Below are 21,515 nucleotides of genomic sequence, written 5' to 3'. Positions count from 1 at the left end.
CAAGCAAGAAAGAAAAGACATAAGAAAAGTAGGAGTTTAGGATGTCATGGAAACATTGAGGATGTGTGGGTTCATAAGGGATTTAACCAATGCATGGTATCCATTAAAACATCAGGATTTAGCTTTCCATGGTGTTCCCAGAAAAGTGGTTGATAAAAGATGAAAAAATATATACAGGAAATCCTCAGTCTTAGTCTGGTGTCTCCTTTTCCCTGTCCCTTTCATTAAAAAGTTTCCTTACTCTAGGCAAAAACCAAGTAAATTTCAGGCACGCTTAAAATTACTTGAATACCACAGACAGCTATTTCTGACTGAAACATCCCCAATTCATATCAGAATTAGAAAGTAACTTCTATTCCTTTAATTTACTATTTTTTTTACAAGTTTGGAAACACAGTTCAGTGAAGTATTTCAGTTTTCCAAACCATGATGCTGTACTCCTTGAGGCTGGGATAAAATTTAAGATTTTATTTCATCTTCTTTCCATTGAAAAGAAATTGAGAATACCTCTCAGGTGCCTCAGAAGAACAGCCCAATGGTTATGCAATCCACCTGGAGTACAGAGCTGGAGACACCACAGCATAAACAGTTTCCCAAAGAGGAGACAGTGGGATGCATGTGAACACAGCCATGTCCACCTGACCCCATGGCTTTAGCCTCAGTCTCTTCTAGACCCTAAATGTCAGTATTATACAATCCAACATCTACCCTCCTCAATGGAAGTTATCAGATTACTCTCTCCTGTTAGAACTCTTTCACTTCTACAAATCATTATTATTAGCTTTAGCTGGGAATTATTGTTAAACTTCAAATACTTATTTTTTTTTTAAACTGGGAAGTTAATTTCCTCTGTCATTTAACTGTTCAAATAGAAATTATCTTTCTCTATAATACAAGTTATATTTAATGTAAAAAATCCCCAACACATTCATTTTTGTAAATTTCTCATATGTAAATTACAGCCTTTTTCCTGCACAGTGATTCTGTGGGATGTTTTTTACATTCTCAAAAATATCCACTCTCACTAAGTTATCTCAACAGAATTTCAAATATATTATCAGTTCTGTGTAAAGGAGGGAATCATTAACACAGTTGGGGTGGTGGAGCACAGAAAGAGAAATAAGAGTTTTGAGGTTATTACTTTTATCCTTTGAAGCTCAGGGCACACAATATTTTTGTTACTACATCTGCAATCATGCAGTTAAAACATAAAAGTCAAGAAGGAAAAAAAAAAAAATCAGGAAGATCTCTTCATGGCATTGCCTTACTAAAAACTTTCACTGCTTAGAAGTCAAAATAACCTGAGTTTTTAGAATTTCAGAGTTTCTCCCTTTCTCCTCGTTGTTTTCCAGCAAGCAGTCATCTTCTAAATGAAAACTAGAGTGAATTAACTATTTAACCCTTCACTGCACTGCATGTGAACAGCAGAAAAGCAAATGCTGAAGATAGTCTTTTCAAACTGAAATTCAGATGTAAAGGTCTAAGTAGCCTCCAGGGAGGAAAGAAGTTGTAAAATCACACAGAAAACACTTTGCTGCATCAGCAGGCACCTTGCAGAAATACTATTTCCCTGGAAATTGTGAATTAACACCTATCTCACTACTGTTCATATTTTTAAAAGAAAGATGGACCATATTATGCAGTACTTACCAAAAACTTGAAGGAATGTTTGTTTTTTGTCATTTCCTGCTTTGTTTTTAGCATTACAGATGTAAGGACCTGCATCAATATTTTTTATATCTCTTATTGTTAGTTGTGTATTGCTTCCTCTCAGGACATATTTTTCATTTTCTTCAATAATTTTACCATTCCTAAAAAAAAAAAAAAAAAAAAAAAAAAAAAAGGTATAAATCAACCACTACATTCCAGTACCAACATGCTCTGGAAGCATCAATATGCTGAAAATAACATTTAAAGGAAGTGGCTGCTATTACACCGGCCTCAAAAATCATAATTTAATTGGCAGGTTAAAATACATTATATAGGTATGCATTAAAATACTATAATACCTTTATTCTTATATGTTCAATACTGACCTAACATTAGAAAAATACTCTGAATAGGATTCTAACATATTGCTTACACTCAAGGAAGGGCACAAGGAAATTGGTTATATACTGTATGTGAGAAACTATTAAAAGCACATTTTTCAAGTGTAACTGCTGCAGTTCACAGTAGTAACCATGTAGCAACTTACAAAATAAATTAAATTACATTCACGTAGAGGCTATTGGCACATCAAGAACTCATCCAAATTATTTCCTCTCAGTGGTTGTTGGCTAGCCACAACTTAGCAAGCAGACATGTCTCCAGATGTTAGAGCGAGTTGTGAGCAGATGGTACAGAAATAATAAAATCTGCATGCAATTCTGAGGGCTGATTGAGGCTTGACCAGTCCATTTGAGCATCTTGTCCTACACACAGCTGCTTTTTCCAGAGGCATTTCTCAAACATTCTATTCTATTCAATACAACTAGATAAGGACAATTAATTTTTGTCAAGATTTGAACAACAATGATTTCCATTTTATTCTAATATAATATTCACTGCACCTATTTCATAGTTTCCGTAATTGTATTTTCTCTAAAAGTGAGGATACTGCTTATGACTTGGGAGAATCATAACTGTGAGTAGGAGTGCCTGGATATCTATATAGTTTGCACTTCAGTAACTTTTTTTTGTAAATAATTCTTATCCACTTAGTTACCAATTTCAAGACATTACTATGGTACTTGTCCATATCCTTTCCAAAGAAAATCACAGAAATTGTTTTACAGAATGGGAAAGGCCTAAATTTCCATACTAGATAGTCTCACAGTAAACCAAACCAAAACCAGAAAAACAGAAAAACCCACCACACAACAGCAAACAAAAAACCAAACAACTAAAAACCAAACAACAACAACAAAACCCAAACTACCAAAAACCCCCTAGTGATTTCTCTTAGGAAACAAAAGTCTATATTCAAGGTTAGAAGCAATTTTCAGGCACCTGTTTTCACAATCATTGATATCTATAGTAGTTTCTCAGCAGAAATGAGATTATGAGCATTTCCCTGGACCCTCTAGTGAACAGAGAGATTCATATTGATGCTGATATTGGATAACAGGAAAACATGAATAATATACTTAAAGTAGATTATTTCTTTTGTAAGATAATTCTAAGTCCTGTCAGCAAAGACCAAGAAATCAATCCAGCTAAATTTTAGCAGTGTAAGTTATCTCTACAGCTATAAACAGATTTTTTCAGTAGGCCTATTCACATGAGTAAAGATTTCCAGTTCATGACCTCTAGTTACATTAGGATCTTTATCCTTCAGTCCTGGCTAAATTAATTCCATTAGTGTATTGCCTCTCTGAAGGTAATGCTTTACATTAATGTAATATCAGCTTCAATAAAGATACCAGTTCAATGGAGAATTAATTGGATTCTCTGAGTCCACAAAATATTAACAAAATTTATACATATATGAACTATCAGAGCAGCAATTAAATTTTGATGACCTTTCTTCTTGACAAGGTATTTCAAAGTGACTAATTTTTATAAGTGCACTAAAGGATTTTTTGAGAAAAAAATGACATGTTAGTTCAGATGCATCCATTTTAAATTGATCAAATCTAAATATCATCAGGTCCTGGAAATAAAAATGATTAATGTAAATAATTCAAGCTTCACCACATTAGCCACTAAGAGCTAAAAGAGAGCTAAAAACTTGAGACTATTGTTTTGTCCAGCATCTTGCCTACAAGTCAACACACAGATATATGAGTTCCTTCAATAGTAGTGTCATCTGATGTAAAAAATACAGATATTTTTCATGGCTTATCTTAAGTTAAAATCAGTCCAGGAAACCAAAAAAGTAACAAGGGTAGCAAAAATCAGGATAGTTTACTTTTTAAAAGACTAAAATAGCAGTGGACTGTAAGATTATATTAGAATAGATCCAGATTCTGCAGGCCTTGACAAAAAGTTTCATTAGCCTGAATGAGTGAATAACTGGTGTGAGAGCCCATTTTAAAAGGCAACAAAGACAGAAGAAAATGGGAATGTGTACTAACAGAAGTCCTCAGTCTTGATGAACCACCTTAACAGGCATGAAGTGTAAATCCTGCAGCAGAATGGAGCAAAATAATCATCCATCCTTTTCATCAGCACTTTTCTGCAGCTCTCCAGGACACTGAATATACTTCAGAATGTTTTGCAATGAGACATCAGGAGGGCTATGATTATTTTCTGTGAGAATATCTAGCATCATCTCTCTGAGGCCATTAGATACACATAGCTATTCAGAGAATTCAGAAAAGAGGCTTCCATTTAATCACTTTGTTACAGCTGCCCATTTTACAAATTAAATAAAATGACTGAACTCACATAGATAAAAGGTGAGCTTGGGTTTAAAACTAAATACAATTCCCTTAATTTGCCGTGACCAGTAATTATAATCCTTCCAAAATCACTATTAAAACTTTATCAAATTCAAGACATAATTCCACTTGTTTACTAAAATAGAAACAAAATAAAACTGAGGTTAGTACCAAATTCAACCTCAAAAAGCACACTAAATAAGACAAAATAGAGAATAATTTGCCATTAATTCTGATAAATGTATTCAATTAGCTTCTCAGTGGATGACAAGCATTTTAATATTACATAAATTGGTTTAGGTAAACTTCCCTGACACTCACTGACAGCGTTTTCTAGATTTCTCTCAAAATCAAGAAAAAATATGTTGATCTGGTTTTCCTGTGCTCAGTCTAATTTCTAAGAAAATCCTGTCTGAACTGTTGCAGAAAACCAATGTCTTTATCTTGACATACTTTTTAGATAAGACCCAGGCCAGGAAAAGAGATCAGCTGGTTATGAATCCTTTTAATTGACTAAATGAGTGAAAATGGACCTGAAAATTTCAGGACAGAGATTTCAGAAATTTGATGCTGAACTTTAGGACTGGAATACCATTTAGAATTGTTTGCTTCCTCTGAAAAGAGAAGGAATTTTCTCCTCCCATTTTTTTTTCTGCTTTTATATCAATAATAATATCCTGTCTCAGGGATAAATTTTCTTTTTGAGGTATCATTTTATAAAATCTCAGTATCAGCAAATTAAAAAACCTCAAGAATATTTTCTACTGATAAGAATTTACACCCTAATCAGACAAAATTAAATGAGATTTAAAGGGGGGAGGGGGAACCAATCAGAAGGGAATGGAGGCACATTAGCCAATATTCCTAATTATAAGCTAGTTCCTGAAAGAGAAACAAAATAGAATTTTGCACATGAATGATTCAATATCCAGGCCACAAGCCTGAAAAGCTTCTGGAGAATCCTTACAAAAGATATTTCATGACTGGTTTAAAAATATAACTCCTGCAGGGCTGTCAAAGCAAAGGGAAATCCTTCAGTGGGCTCTGATCAATGCCACAGAGGTAAGTGTCTCTCTCTCCAAGACATTTGACCTGGGTACATACTATAGTATTTATAAAACATTGAAAAATCCCACAACTGTTAATGGAGATATTCACAAATGGAAATTTATGTAATCTTCCTTCATATGTACCATAATGCTTGTTGTCATGTACCAAAGCCATTTAGAATAGCAGGTTTCAAGTAACTCATGAATTTGGGTCAGATATGAGAGACATTTAAAAAATTACTACAAAGACATCAAATAAAATTAATATGATTTGAATTTAATATCAGTTCTTTGATTTGGGCTATATATATTTTTGGGTTTCTCTTTCTTCCTCTTCTCTAAATTTTGAATTCTTCACCACACTAAGGAATTAACTTTCCATTCTATTTATTCACATCTCCTAGGATTCAAATTGCATGAGAGAAAAATTCAACTTCACAACTGACTTGTGGCATAATAAGATTAAGGTATCAGTCAAAGGAAGAGAAACTTAATCTAACACTGTTCAAATGTTCCAAAGGAGATGAAGAATTGATGGAAATCACTTCTCTGCCCATTTTGAAAATGGAACCTTTTAAATGACCTTTTAAATGTCTTGAAATAATATAAGCAGATGCAAATTATTCAGGTCTAAAATAGAAATGTGCACTGGTATGAGGTATTGAGATACTTTGTATCTCAGAACTGATGCATATCTTTGTTGAAATTAAAAGGATACAGAGTAAATAGATATTTAAATTTTTACAAATGTTATATGTCAAGTGTTCCCAAATGGCATAGCTATACTGTGCTCATGCCATTGATATAATGAAAAAGCCACACATGAGATTTAAAAGCAATTCCATTTTCAAAGAATTTTATACTTATAAAATTTCGTTAAGTTACACTGAAACTTATTCAATGAAACATTCTTGGGTCATACAAGCATCTAAATTCGTACCTCTTTCTGAATCCCACTGAAATAGAGAGTTAAGGTCAGAATCTATTTTTACAAATGTGGAAAGTGTTACCTTCTTGTTATTAGTATTCCTGACCTGTATTGAATACTTACTTATTGCATAAATGCATATGCATGCATTTATGTGTAAAAGTGGATGTTAGGTTGCTCTTGTACTGTTTTTGAGATATGGACTTATTTCTTCCCCACTCACATATGAAGGAATCACAAAAATATGATATTTTTGTTGCTTTTTACATTTACCTCACTTGCTGGCAAGCTGAGTGTAATTGAATTTGTGTGAGCCCATTCACACATTAATGCTTAATTCAGCCTTGGCAGTTAGAACAGAAATGCACAGAAAATTCTCTTAAAATTCAGTAGAGAAATTAAGGTTGCACAGCTCAATGGACTGTGATAGAAAATGGGGACATATTAAAACAATGTGCTTTGATGTGGAGACCTCGACTGAACTCACCTGTACCAACTGATCTCAGGTGGAGGTGATCCAGTGGCTCTGCAGAACAAAGTTATTGCCTCCCCTCGATCTGCAGTGGCATTGAAGGATTTCTGTAGCAGAATGATTGCAGGAGGAACTGAAAAACAAAACGTTATGTCCAATGAATGACAAATAAAATATTTTAGGTGTTTCTGGAGAAATTTAAATTGCAGGATTCTTTTCTAATTTGGGAATTTAGGGTTGCAATTAAGGATCAAGATACAGCGTGAATCATTATTAGTGGTATTTCTTTACTTTTCTTAAATAAAAGACTTTTAATATTGTCAGGACATTTATAAATTTCTTTAAATAGAATTAACTTTTGAAAGTCTTTTTCAGCAGTTCTTCATTTTTCTTAGAGAACATTCTAAGGTGACTGAAGTTACACCTAACATGTATAAGACACAAAATTATGTACTGATATTAGACAGTGTTTTTTTAAAGAGGGATAAGTATGCATGAGTCTTGATTATGCATATTTAATTCCTTTTACTGAGCTCCAACATACTTCCTGGGCAGGAATATCACTAGCTTCCAAAGGGCAAATGTGACAGAACACAATGGATGCAATCTACTTGTATTTCCAAGAATTTAATTTTGTCTGATAGTGCCAAATATTTTCTGGCCTTGATGGGATGAAGTCATTATAAAAATAATAACATTATCAACATTGACAATGATAAAACAATAATATCTTATAACTATTAAAAAAGCATAGCAGTTTGCAAAGAACCTTTACCTGACAGAAAAAATAGCAATTAATATTTGAGACACAACAACTCACGGGCTGATATTTGAAGTATCTGTTTACGAATCTGCTTCCATTAATTAACAAGCAAATAGGAATTGTTCAAGGCCAGATTGGATGGGGATTTGAGTAACTGGGTCTAGGAGGCATCCCTGCCCACAGCAGGGGTTTGAAACTAGATGGTCTTTAAGGTCCCTCCAATCCAAACTATTCTATGATTCTATGAAATATGTAAATAAAAACAATCCAAGCAGAATGAATGGAAGTTGATATGTGGAGAAGAAGGAATACTGCAGAAAGTGAGAGGAAAGGGAAAAGATCAGAGCTTCACAAAATAGAGGTCAGATAGCAAGAACATCCTGTGAGATGACAGTGACTCAGTTATCTTTTTTATCTTTACACTTCACTAGCTAAAAGATGAAACAGGCAACCCCAATGAACTTGCTTTTGGTGTTCCATGGCACATCACCAGATTTTTCTCACCCACTTTTTAAAACCAACTGTTGTGGCTTTCTACCAAATTTTTCAGAAGCCTTTTCACTTCTGAATTTAAATATATCAAATTAATATAAAATCATGAACCAGAATTATCAGTGATTAGTAATTGTGTGTTGTTACGTACTTTTCACACTTTTTAATGGTGTGTTTTATAGTGTTTCACAGACCACTTCTTTCCTCTCTGAAATTGCATGGGCCATTACTCAGCATACAAAACCCTTCTGCTGTATAACAGGAATTTATCCATCTCCAGTAAAGAGACCCCACAACACCACTTGGAAAGCTTTTTATGCATTTTAGCTATTTTGCAGTGCATTCTAATGTCTAGACCTCAAAATATAGTTGGGAACATGAGGAGATAATTCTTGGCTAGAAAGAACAGGCTCTTCACTCTTCACCACTAAGAACTACAGAATTGTGACCTGGTTCAGTGTGTTACGTAAGTGCTCACATCTTCCAAGAGATACTGCAATGGCAGTGAAATATTATTTTCTCTTTTCAAAAGTAAAATTTTACTTTGCTCATCGTTTTTCAAGGAATAAATCTGTTTTTCTTTTTATGCTTGTATGTACATAGGTTGGATCTAAAGTGTAAAGCTGGAAGAGGAGAAGAGAAATGAAGATATGCTTGTAAGTCTCTAGCCTTTAAAACTTGAAGCAGAGTGGCAAAACTGTCCCACATAATTTTGTAAACAGTTCCCTTTCAGCAATTTCAGAGAGATCAGGATGATTATATAATTTATGGAACTTCTCAGTGAGTAGAGTAAATCTAAGTAGTACATTAGGGAAAAATAATTAAAGAGAAAAAAAAAAAAAAGAGTAGGGAAAAATAAAAAGAAACAAAAGAACAAGTAGAAGAAATTTTTGTTCACAGGAGGACTTATATTCGTTCATTCTCTTCCATGCCAACCATTTGTAACCACAGAAAATCCTAACATTCAGACCTCACTGTAAATAGGACTAGAAAAGAAATGCTACAAAACTTTGAGTGCTGCAAGTAGAAAAGAAATACAAACATTAGATAGTTAGAGATTAGAGATACAAACATTAGATAATCTAAGAGATTATCTAGCTGTCAATTTCTTACCCATTACAGCCCTCCAAGCATTTCCATGTCTTAGAAATTACCCTGATATCAAACTCTGTTCCAAGATTTACTTTTAATTATTTTTGAGTAAATTTGCAAACTGTTCATATGCAAACTTAGTTTAAAAAAACAACTACTATAAGGAGTATAATTATAAGAAGTATAACTAATGTGTTGTGTATTTCATGAAGTACCCCTAAATAGTTTTGTTACAGTTTATCCTGCTTTGGAGACCTTACATACTTCTACCCTGGTTTAGTTGAAACCAGGACAGCTTTTTCACTGGACTCAGTGCTCCTTGTGGGTCCCTTCCAATTCACCTCATCCTGTGATTCTTATCAGAGAAATATAGTTAGTGTAGATCTTGCAAATTCCTATGGATTCTACAGTGACTATTACAAGATCAGTAAAGAAGCAGTAAAGCTTTAAGTTTGAATAATTTTTTTAGTTTGAATAATTGACATGCAAATACTCTCATTATAATGTTTTCTTATCATAAACTTAAGATTATCCTCCAAAATAAGTATAATTTCTTATTTCTCTTTTGGAAAAGGAGATGCAGTGGAAATATAGCCACATAGCTCGTGACAGTCTATAGACTGACCCTTCTTTTTCTTTTTTGTGTTTTTCTTTTCTTTTTTGAATTCAGTTCATTTAAAGGCTTTCATTTTCACCAAAAGACACAACAATTTTTCTTTTTTTCTGAATTTTAATATTACTCTAAAAGCTATTTTGGATCAAGTTTTATCCATTCAACTCTATGCAGGCAAACGTATTCATTACTACAAATGAAGCAGGAAATAGCTCTTAATTGATGTCACTCTACATGACCAACCATGTCATAATCACTTATTTGGCAGCTCCTTCTCCTCCCAAGATGAAGTTTAGAGATGAGGGTTACCATTCTTGCCTAGAGTCATAATAAATGTCTGTAGGACCAAATTTGTTTTTATAATTCAGCAATAAATGATGTGAAGCCGGACCATGGTTTGCAACCCAATGCTTCTGGTTAAATACTGCATATAAATATCAGATAGAAGTGAAAGAGAATCAGAAGGTGGATTAGTATCCCTGCACATAAATAGCAGCAGAAGAAAATGTCATTTGGCAATTTAAATGCTGCCAGATGCACTGCTGTAACTGTACATAACGAGGTAATGCAGCACCAGAATATCCTACCTACAACAATCTAGAGAATTCTGCCTCAGATGTTGCTGCTTGACAACGTGGACTAAGAAGTGCCCGTGCCAGAATCTGCTCTTCCTGCTGAAACTAGCTGTGAATTCTCCTTACATAATGAATTATGTAAACTGGGGTTTGCTGAGAAGGATCAGTCAAGGGCAAAGCATTTAAAGCTCTGAACCTAAGATACGCTGTGGAAGAGTTTTACTGAAAGGCTGACATTAAACAGACTGCAGAGATAAAAAATGCCCTTTAGGAACGGTGTCCTTTTCAGGCAATACATGAAGAGATAGTTATCTTTCAACAGGTCACTGCCGAGTTTAAGACAGGTTGAGTTTAATGCTCCATCTTGTCTCAATTCATTGATTTTCCTTAGAGGTTTATTATAAACTAATAAAATGTATAATGCAAATTTTCAGGTAACTCCTAACATATTTTATTCCTTACAAACATAAAATTTGAAAAAAATCTGTAACTAAGACTGTTAATAAAATGTATCTGTGACTTTTGGGACAGCTCTTAAGTACATTAACACAGTGAATAATTATGAAAACCTGAATTTGTTTTTTAAGAGTAAATGAAAAAACACTGAGAAATACCACTAAACTGAACTACTGTAAACTGAAATTCAAGTCTTGAAATAATTATTGTTCTGTAAATAATGAATAATAATGATCCATGCTTTACAATTTTTATTTACTGATATTATGAAATGTAATAAATTCTATTTACACAGTATAGTAGGTTTTTTTCAATATTAAGCAATTACATTTATAAGAAACCAATACTAAACAGACATGACAATTACATTACCGATTTAACAAGAGTTTTTTAGAAGTTGATATATGTTAAAATAGGCCATAAAAATCAAAAAAAGCAAGAAGTCAATTCACCAATTTTACTCCTTACCATTCACAATAACAATTATATCCCGAAAGTCAATTTCTCCTCTTGCTTCCACTCTTCCTTCACATCTGTATACTCCTTCATCACTTTTATTGATGTTAAGAATTTGGAGATTATTGTTTGCTAATACTGCGAATCGATCTAGAAAGAAAAATAAGAGATCAAGTGGCATAAATCAAGTAAATCAAGACAACATGAGGAACACTAGCGTAAATTAATAAGTACTTTCTCTGTACAACCTGAATGCCCATTGGCAAAACATTTGTACATTTAAAATGAAAATGTTTCTTCATACCACAAGTCATTGAATTTCCCAGAATTCAATCTGGATTTTCCATCCATAATTTCTTACTTACTTCAAGCAGTAATCAACTGTAATGTTAAATGACAATTTATTGCATAATGAGTGGAATATTCATGAACACTTACACAGAATGAAAAAAAGATTAAACAGAAAAAAAAATCAAAAATTAAATTGATCAATTTATAATAAAATAACCAGCAAAATCCTGTTTCCCTCTCTAGATTGTCTTTGTGCTCATTCTACAGCCCAATGTTTAATGATTTTCAGCTTGCTTGCCCTCCTTCCCTCCTCCTGTTCCTTTTCTTCATTCACTCTTGGTCAATGATATATTTCACTACCCTCTAACACTTCACAGAAATGGGTACAAAGACATAACCCAAAAAAAGAAAGCACTCTATCTTCTGCAAAGACCAGCATAAACTGAAATTCAATAGACATTTTGAGGAGCTGAAGGATACCATAAAATCAGGCTCTGAAAGCCATGCACACACTTTCCTGCATATGCAGCAGAAAAATGATAATCTGCAGGATTAAACTAGATCTGAATTTAATTTTTCCTCTCCGTTCTCTCTGAACTAGTTTATGCACTGGGTTTATGTGTTGATGTGTTGGCCTCAAGAAGCAGCATGTTGGATCAGACACGCCCTTTGCAATCCATGGAAGACCCCATGCTGCAGCAAAATCATCCTGAGCAACTGCAACTCAGAGAAAGGATCCAACTGGAAGTGTTACAGAGTGACCACAGCCCCATTCCCCAATCTCCCTGCATTCCCTGGGGTGGGTGAGGTAGAGGAGTCAGCAGTGAAACAGTAGAGTTGAGTCAGCAATGAAAGAGTAAAGCTGAGTCCGGGAAAAAGGAGAGGGGAGATATTGCTTTAATTCTGTCTTTGTGTTTCACCACTCAACACTATTTAACTGGCAATAAACTCAATTAATTTTCCCCTCCATCAAATCCATTTTGCTAATGCTGGTGGGTATTCTCCCTGTCTTAATCTCAACACACTTGTTGTCTCATTTTCTCCCACCATCTTGTTGTATTTAGTTTTTTTTTGCAAGATTTTTGGTCTGGGGGGATACAGAAGTGGCTTCTTTGAGAAACTTCTAGAAGTTTCACCCATGTTTCTGGGAGCCATTGCCAGCAGGCTCTAAGAAGGACCTGCCACTGGCCAAGGCCATCAACAACAGTTGTAGCACCTCTGGGATAACAGATTTAAGAAAGAGAAAAGTTACTGTGCAACAGCAATTGCAGCCAGGAGAGGAGTGAGGAGACGTGAACACAAAATAAACACATCTTAAAGCAAGCAATCACATTTGCATGTTGGTTAATACAAATATATTTTTAATGGTCTACATGGGTTCTGCAGGGCAGTGGCACCACATCTCCAGTACTGGAATTAGAACTGCACAACTTATTGATTTGAAGTGGAAATTAAGTATCAGAGACTATGCTACCCTGAGGAAGCAGTAGGACTGGATAGCAACAGCCTTCCCAGTCTGATCTAGAGTTTGGTTCATGAGAAGTCTGCCTGAAATCATCTTCCAGAATAACAGAGAATTTAATCATCCACTGTAATGTTGAAACTGGAATTATAATATAAAACAGAGTTATTTTTATTTCACAAGTTGTGAAAAAAATTCTTAACAGTAAAGACAGTGAGCATGCTGTTTTTCACCTGTATTAGAAACCCATATAAAAAAAACCCATGAATTTTTATGTGCTTTAAAATTTCTTCCTCCCAAGCATGACTGTAATTGTATTTGGATACTGTTCTAGATCAGAAAATAAGGGAAGTATTCTACTATTTAAAACTCACTTCTATCATTGTACCTTTTAGCACAGTGAAAGAAAATGGTTACAAAAAAAAAGTTTATGCATTAAAATTTTAAAAACTCAATTTTTAACGTGCATGATTTTGAAGGAGAAAGGAAACGTTGCTTCATCTAGATTGCTAATCCTACAGATCAACTGAAAACCAAAATGGCAATAAAAAATTTGAGAGAGATCTTGGAGACAGTTCTATTTTTTCAAGCTCTATCATCCTTGTATGACTTTTCCCTAGATTGCCAATTGTTGGTTTATTTTCAATGTTCTTATTTTTGAAAATTTTCTATTTTGCCTCACCTACATTCACTGTTTAATTATATTTATTTATATATAAATAAATTTCAATTATTTTTTAAGTGTAGAGGTGTTCTGTTTCCTTATAGTCTCCATGTCTAGATGACAGATGAAATAGAATATACTAAATAAGAAAAAAGTTTAATCAAAACTTTCTTTCCCAATGGAGAAAAACCTAAGACTGAGTCCAATAATATTAACCAAGGGTTTTTTTCCTCTATATATATGTGGAATCAAGTATTCCATATTTGATTATTTGACTTCATAAATCCCCTAATAGACTTCATTTTCAAAATAACAATTAATTTTGAAAGAATAGGAATTTTAAATGCTCACTACTACACTGAGTTTCATTACATGCAGAGAGAAAAACTGATGGGAAAGCTGGTTAATTAACAATGTTAGTTCCATTTCCAGAAAATGCGAAAAAGTCCTGTTTTGGCAAAGATGACTATTGAGACAGGACTGAAAAAAAATATTTACAGTTTTTGTGGGGGTAGATAAAGAAAAAATCTATTTGCCTAATTAATTGTTTCTCCAGAGACTTAGAACTTGCATGTGGGGAAGGTGAGGTTTATCCTAATCCAGGCTTTATCAGTCTAGCCTCAGCAGATTACTTACATCCCAGTTATTTGTAACTCAGAGGGTAACTTATCCTTGTATACAAAAAAACTCTCACAACCATGCAAAATATCTCTCCACCTGGAATTCCCTGAACAACTGGGCAAGTATCCCAAAGTCAGTGCTGTGTAGGGTCAGTATCACAGCTTGGTGTGCAGTGAAGTTCACCTCTGTGTGTTTTAAAGGTGTTCAACTCCTACAGACAAGGCACACCAGGAAGAGATCCTGTGAGGGACCTCCCAGCAATCTTTTGGGCATTTGAGTTACACCTAGACAAAATTCACGATTGGAAAAAAAAGACATATGGAGGAAAGCATTGTATATGGATTCTCTACAAATCACAGAACCCAGTTAAGTTACATTTAAGCTGATGGGCTGATCAAAATCCCCCAATAAAACATGGTCAATCCTTTCTTTAAAATAATGTTTTAATATTAATTGGAATGTATAACTTAAAGAGTTACCAAAATACTAACTGTCAGCAATAGCTGTGACTTCCTGATTCCGATACAACCAGCTGACAACAGGAGCAGGTGAACTCGTAACACGGCAAACAACTTCTGCATCTTCCCCCTGCCTGAACTCTTGTGGAGATACTATGTCCCGAAAAGTGAGCTTTTCTGAAAAGGAAAAAACACCATGAAAACAGAATATTGTAAGAGTCTTACACTTAACTTAGCATTAAAGTTATATGCATCAGCAAATAAGATAAATACCAGTACTAAATCTTCTCATTGTGATAACACAGAATTATTTCCATAATATAATCTTCCCATGTAAGGCTCAAATAGTCCTGAAAAAATACAATCCTTTTGTATTATGCAAAATTTAGTTTACTTATAGACATTCTGCATTTTCATTGCTTTCAATGTTCCAAAACACAGTTTTTAAATTTTAGGTCTTAGAAATTTAAATATTCATGTTGATAGTTTATTTACTCTCTTGTGGGATTTATTCTTCATTATTCTGTTATTGAATTAAAACCTCAATGTTTTTATTTCTATTGAAACTTCCATAAAAACCATTAAAATTTGGAAAATTCTCACTAGAAAAGTAGAATTTTTGCCTCACTGAAAAAAACTGCAGCTGAGTAAAATACAACACTAAAAAGCCAGTGAGAAATTATTAAGTCTATATGACTATTAGGTCATAGGAAATTGTAGCTTTTTTTTAGGACCTAACAAGATTGTTTAAGGTCTGCTGAGGCTTTTAATTTTTCCAACTAACCAAATGATTTTTGATTTTCCATGTGTCAAAAAAATCCAGTATTTTCAGAAGTCCAAGATGGTATTAATCCATGGTCTCAAATAAGATCTAATGCAGTTAACTAACACATACACACACAAAAATCTGGAATAATTTCAACACAGAGAATAAACAAGATCTCAGATCAAAGATGGTGAATTACATTTCAGAGTACACCTTGTGGAGCTTAAGCCAAAGATGCAGCTTCACCTCTGTCTTTTTTGTATTGATATGAGTGCATGCTCAAATAATCCACATATTTCCCACAGCAGAGGGAACACAATTTTGTTGTTACTTCTCTCATACATTTTTGTATGAAGTCAGAAAAAATACCTCTCACAGACATCTGAGAGTCCTAAGAACCAGGCCCAAAGACTACCAACAAGTTATCCTGCTTTTATCTTACATCACAAATATGAATAAGGAATTTTTACATGTCTGTTCCCACAAACCTTGACATTTCTTGTGTAGGTGTTTGGGTTTCTCTGACCTCAGAATTATTAAAATTAACACATGCAAATACTTTTAAAGACTTCTACCTTTCTCAGCACTCTGCTAATGGAGTAACTGGCAGTTTTTTGCATACAAATGAATTCCTGAAAAATTTAAATCCTTTGATTTGTTTCAGGCCATTATGTAATTGCTTCTAACTGCTACCACCCTCTTATCAGATTTTTTAAAAATTGTATGTCTTTTGTTATCTGAGTTATCTATACCTCTTAGCAGCAGTGCTTTACCATTCTACTCTGTATTTTCTGTCTCATTGTAATTCATTCACATTTAGAAAACCTGTTCTCCAATGAGATTAGATCCTAACTCAGCTGACGGGCTGCTGGCATATGTTCCATCCTTTCACCAACCAAGACCTTGCCTTACATATTCACTGTGCTTGTTTAATGCAGAGATTTAAGGCATTTTTGATTGATCTAAAGAATGCAATACAATGTAGTTATTCAACTGATAAACAAGCTACTCAAATCTCTCAGAGACTCTCATACTACAATAGAATGCATTTATTTTTCAAATATACTCTTCAAGTAGTTGCCTGCAATTGAAATCCATTTTGGTTACTTATCACACTAAGCTGCAGTGCTTTATCTCAAAATTCTTTCATAAGGCGAGGAATAGCAAAAGACAGAGATTTTAAAAAAAATCAGTAAAAACTCCACTTTTTAAAAGTCATATATTGCACTGCCTGCACTTTTGTTTATGCACATATTTGTAATATTGGGTAAATTGTAAAATGCACAATCTTTTTTTTTTTTTCCTCCTATTTTCCTGATCACTTTTTTTTCCTATTTTCTCATTTCTTTGAGGGGCATATAGTGCACCCTCATGAGATGGTATTCTAAAATACAAGAGAAAAGCAATCTACATTACTTAGAAGTAGCCCTCCATTTAATTCAAATCCTTGTCATAATGTCTACTTACTAAACTGTAGGAGAGGCAATTATTTGGAAGATAAAGTTCAAAGCCTGGGATGATATTTTGAGAGGCTTTACTTTCTCCGTGCTAGTGGCTTTCAAAACAGAGTCTTTTATTTGTTAATTGATAGCATTTTACTTACGATAAATCTCCAAAACTACAGTCGCTTCTTGAGTTTGTCCTTTAGCATCTGCTGCCTGGCAGCGGTATATTCCAGCATCCTCTACGTTTGCGTTGTAAATGGTGAGACGGGAGCGAACGCCTTCCTTCTGAACAACCACCCTCTGACCCGAAACGATCTTCTCTCCTTGTGGGTTGTACCAGTCTATGCTCTCAGGCTCACCAATGGCTGCAAACAAAACCAAAGCCCATCCAAATGTAGACGCTCAGAAGGACATCATGCAATGCATTGCACACCCAACGCGCAGCCTGTGCAGTGTCGGCAATTTAAGCAAAATGCAGAAAGAATTTTTTTCATTGAAAGGGTTGTCAAGCACTGGCTACACAGGGAGATGGTGGAATCACCCTTGGGATGTTCAAGGGATGACTGGATGTGACACTCAGCGCCATGCTCTAGTTGACAAGGTGGTGATCAGTGAAAACTTGGACTTGACAGACTTGGAGGTCATTTCCACCTAAGTGATTCTGTGATTCTATAATGTCAGCTAATTTCTAAATTACATGAGATGTAAGAAAGACAAGCAGGACAAAACTGCAGGCAGTTTTGTACATTGCAGATGTACAATCACTGAGACGGTAAATAGCAGCTCAAGGATCTCAAGCAGGGAAAAAACCCTCAGAAAGAAACAGGAAAGAAACAAGCTGTCCTGCAGTGACTGGGTCAACAGGCCAAGTCATCAGGCAATTGCACTGTCAGTGTAGTCAGGCCATGTGTCACTGTCAATGGAAGATCTCAACTCAGCAACATCAAGGACCCATATCAATCAGCTGCAAATGTAAATTCTTCTCCCCCTGACTGATTACTGCCTCACCAGAAAAAAAATCTCCTTGGCTGTCTCATTAGGTTAGAGAAAAGTGATTCCTTAGTTCAAATAAGTGACAATATTTTAACTACAAAAGCATCCCAACAGATTTAAACTATCTGTACTGATATAGAGAATTCAAACTGATTCAGTGTGTGAAATGAAGAGGTCCTAGACTGGAAATGTGAAGCCAGTGAAGTTTTAGTATTTGCCACAGTTCTTGTAAGTCCATGTGGATATACAAGAATATGTTAATTTAATATTGTGAAACAACTATTTCAGTTACAAACACATAAAAATTTCCAAATTTAACAAAAGTTATATACCTACAAATAAAATCTGTATTTTATTGTACATACCTGTGCATGTGAAGAACTTGGATTCACCCACACTGAGCTCAACTTTGCTAAGTGAAATTGTTACTTGAAGTAAAGCTGAAAAATATAAAGTAGATTGTAAATTCGTTTGGGAATTTATCAGTTTAAATCTTATATTTTCAGGTTTTATATGGTTTTCATTTTCTATATAGAAAGTGTTCTACAAGAAATTTCAGCTAAACATTGTTATGTTTTGAACTAAAGTACATATAGAGATAGAGAAAACAATCTAAATAAGGATATTACATGATGATGCCAAACCTGAGGATAAAAGCAAAGAAGGGAAACAAAAAGTGATAGAAATATTCTTGAACATAAAACTAGAAATTCAGTGAGAAAAAAGTGATTTGTAACACACAGACTGACCAAGGGTAAATCATGCCTGACCAACTCCATCATCTTCTCGGATAAAATTATTAGGTTTGTGCACAAGAGAAGAACAGTGGGTGGCAATTATCTTGACTTTATCAAGGCTTTTGGCATTCCCTCCCACAATATTCTCATATTTAAGTGTCTTGGATATAAAAAGCCAGGTTTTGTTAGTGGGGCTGGCTGCAGGGGAGGGAGGTCAAAGGTTGTGCTGGGACAGATAAAGGAAATTCTAGCTGGGTCATGATGGGCCCACTGCAGGACACAGTTGAGAGGGCTGAAGGAGTTTGTAGCACCTCTCAGAATGCCAAAGGGAGAGAACCAGAAGGCCAAAGTGATAAGAGGTGCTCATAGCACAATTGGCAACCCTCCAGGACTCTGGTCAATGCATGAACCCAGAGAGAGCAAAACACATCCTGAAAGGGCTGTGGATAACCCACAATAGGACAGAGGAAATGAGTCAGCCAGAAGGAGCAGTGGAAGAAAAGAGTGAAAAAGAAGAAATGACAGAAAGAAACCACTATGTCCTCACCCCAGCCTCCTACATTATCCACCACCTCACTGAATGGGCTGTTACCTGCATGGGTGGTGATAACAAGGGGAGTGAAGGCCAGGAATGGAAAGGAGTAGTATCTGGAGTCTGGGAAAGAGGCAGAAAGGTGTTTTCTCCAAGTCTCTGCTTTTTTTTATGCGAAAAATTTTACCCATGAATATAACTTTAAAACTTGTTAAAACCCACAACTATTCAGTTCTGTCGATAGTAAAAATTCAAGAAAAGCTGAGCACAGAAAAAAACTATCAGCAAAGTACTATCCATAGATATTAACATGAGAACTATAACAATTAAGAGAAAAGTGCAATCAAATAGATTTGCTATTAACTTCACTTAATTAGCCTAAATAAACATGAATTAGACAAGAAGTGAATTTTTTGTTCAATAGTCATATCAAAAGCTAAACCAAAAGAGGCAAAGAAAACTGAAGATGGCTTCAGTATCAGTCTGTCAACCTAAATTTAACAGAACTGGGCACTTTCCACAAAAATTCCCAACAAACAAACAAAATTAAACATTAAATATCTGTACAGCACAAAACATTTTTTATGAGATTTCCTGAATTGTGAATGCTTTTCCTAAGAATATCATCACAATTGATTTTTTTTTTTTTTAGTGAATATTAATATCTTATACCCTGCCCCTGCAAGCAAATAGCTAAGAATAAAAAAACAAAAAAAGCCACAAGGAACATATCCTGCCTCAGGGAAAGGTAAATATCTGTATGCACTCTGCTAAAATCAAAACTTCTCAGTCCCTAAAGACAACCAGGGAGACGGCAGAAGTCCAGAAAGGAGCTGAAGGGGACTGTAAAATTGTTGAACCAGAGAGGAGGCAGAAGTGGCATTTCCAGTGCATCAGTGAGGAACATGGTGAAGGCTCCTTTAGGACACACAGAGCCCTGACAGAGCAAGAGTCTGCTTGCTCTCATCTCTGGTCTTTACACCCATGGTGCCAGAAGCAAAAGCCAAACTCACATGTAAGAAAGGAAATGAGTTTAACACAACATTTTCCTTTATGTTGTAATAGGAATCAAGGAGTAATGAATCATCCAGGAGGCTGCTCCAAGCTTAATTTCTTTATTTACCTGTCAGGCAAAGTTTTACAACAGCCCCAAGGTACTAAAAAATACAGCCATGGAAGAGCTTCAAGCCACTTGAAGAGCTTGGATATTTATTTCACATCACAGACTCTCTTTTTAGGTTCTATGCTACCATTTTGATGGTATCATATCCTTTTAAAGAGCAGTCTTGTACATTTGCTTCAGAAATATATATGTTAGCATTTCAGAAGTGCTGCTTCAAGGATAATTGCATTGCTTAACTCCAACAACTGACGTTGACATTGAACTACATAAATGCAATAGATTAGGTAATACATGTCAGGTAGAAAGTAAGAGGTGGCATGATGAGAAGTGAAAAAGTAAGAAAATATTTTTTCCTTCATGAATTAAATAGGTAAATTTGAGATTGTAACACAGCTTTGGCAATGGGCTCAAATCCAAATAAATTTCTTAGCATGAGTATAACTATATAAACTCTGTGGAGACATGCTAGATCTCTGAAACCAAAAGGAAATATTTTTTTCCTACATATGATACTTTAATATTCACAAAATAGAAAAAAAAAAAGACCATCTGTCCCGTTTTCTCAGCCTCATCGTTTTCCTAGCTCTGCTTGATGCAAACAAAAAAAGAAAATTGCTTCATGCAACCTAGAAGGAAAAATACTACTAAAGTTATTAATCTAGAAATTTCTACTTTTTAGTAGTCAGGCAAGAATTCAAGTACAAAACTAGGAGAATACTCACTTGTAATTACTGAAAGCAAAATATTGCAAAGAGACAACACGTTACGAAAATTTCACCATTTCAAATGGTGAAATTTCACACTTTCAAATCTGTCTCAAGAACTACAGATAGTATAAGCTCTAATGAAGACGCAGAAATTAACTCAAAACTCAAATTATTACTGTACACTAACTAATGCTTCAGGCTGCTGTGAGTCTCTTTGAATACACAGGCAAATGCTTTTTTTATCAGATCTATGGAGATATTACAAAAATTTAGTAGAGGTGCTACCTATGTTAAACTACAACTAGAAATAAAAGTACTTTTCTGGGAAAAGTACTTTCTCTTCCCATGTTTCCAAGAATATCATCTAACTACCTATACAGAGGGAAAAAAAATATATATGTAAAAGATCTATTTGAGTAGAACTCTAGGGAGTATAATGCTACTGTAGTACAGCTG

The 21,515-nt window shown here is 34.6% G+C and overlaps 1 protein-coding gene across 1 annotated transcript in view; it reads right to left on the bottom strand.

The window, feature by feature from the left end:
• Positions 1-20,215, bottom strand: part of NCAM2 (neural cell adhesion molecule 2) — a 128,096-nt gene extending 107,881 nt beyond the window's left edge. The window contains exons 1-7 of the mRNA XM_066338321.1: positions 20,161-20,215; positions 18,326-18,400; positions 17,126-17,332; positions 14,790-14,933; positions 11,273-11,410; positions 6,829-6,946; positions 1,651-1,811 (exon numbers count right to left, since the gene is read on the bottom strand). Of these exons, the coding sequence (XP_066194418.1) occupies positions 1,651-1,811; positions 6,829-6,946; positions 11,273-11,410; positions 14,790-14,933; positions 17,126-17,332; positions 18,326-18,400; positions 20,161-20,215 (898 nt within the window). The remainder of the gene's footprint in view (positions 1-1,650; positions 1,812-6,828; positions 6,947-11,272; positions 11,411-14,789; positions 14,934-17,125; positions 17,333-18,325; positions 18,401-20,160) is intronic.
• Between the last annotated feature and the right edge of the window lie 1,300 nt (positions 20,216-21,515).

The sequence above is a fragment of the Sylvia atricapilla genome, chromosome 2, assembly GCF_009819655.1.
Source record: "Sylvia atricapilla isolate bSylAtr1 chromosome 2, bSylAtr1.pri, whole genome shotgun sequence".
Taxonomy (NCBI): domain Eukaryota; kingdom Metazoa; phylum Chordata; class Aves; order Passeriformes; family Sylviidae; genus Sylvia; species Sylvia atricapilla.
The sequence above is the reverse complement of the archived record's forward strand: the minus strand, read 5'-3'. Positions and strand labels throughout refer to the sequence as shown.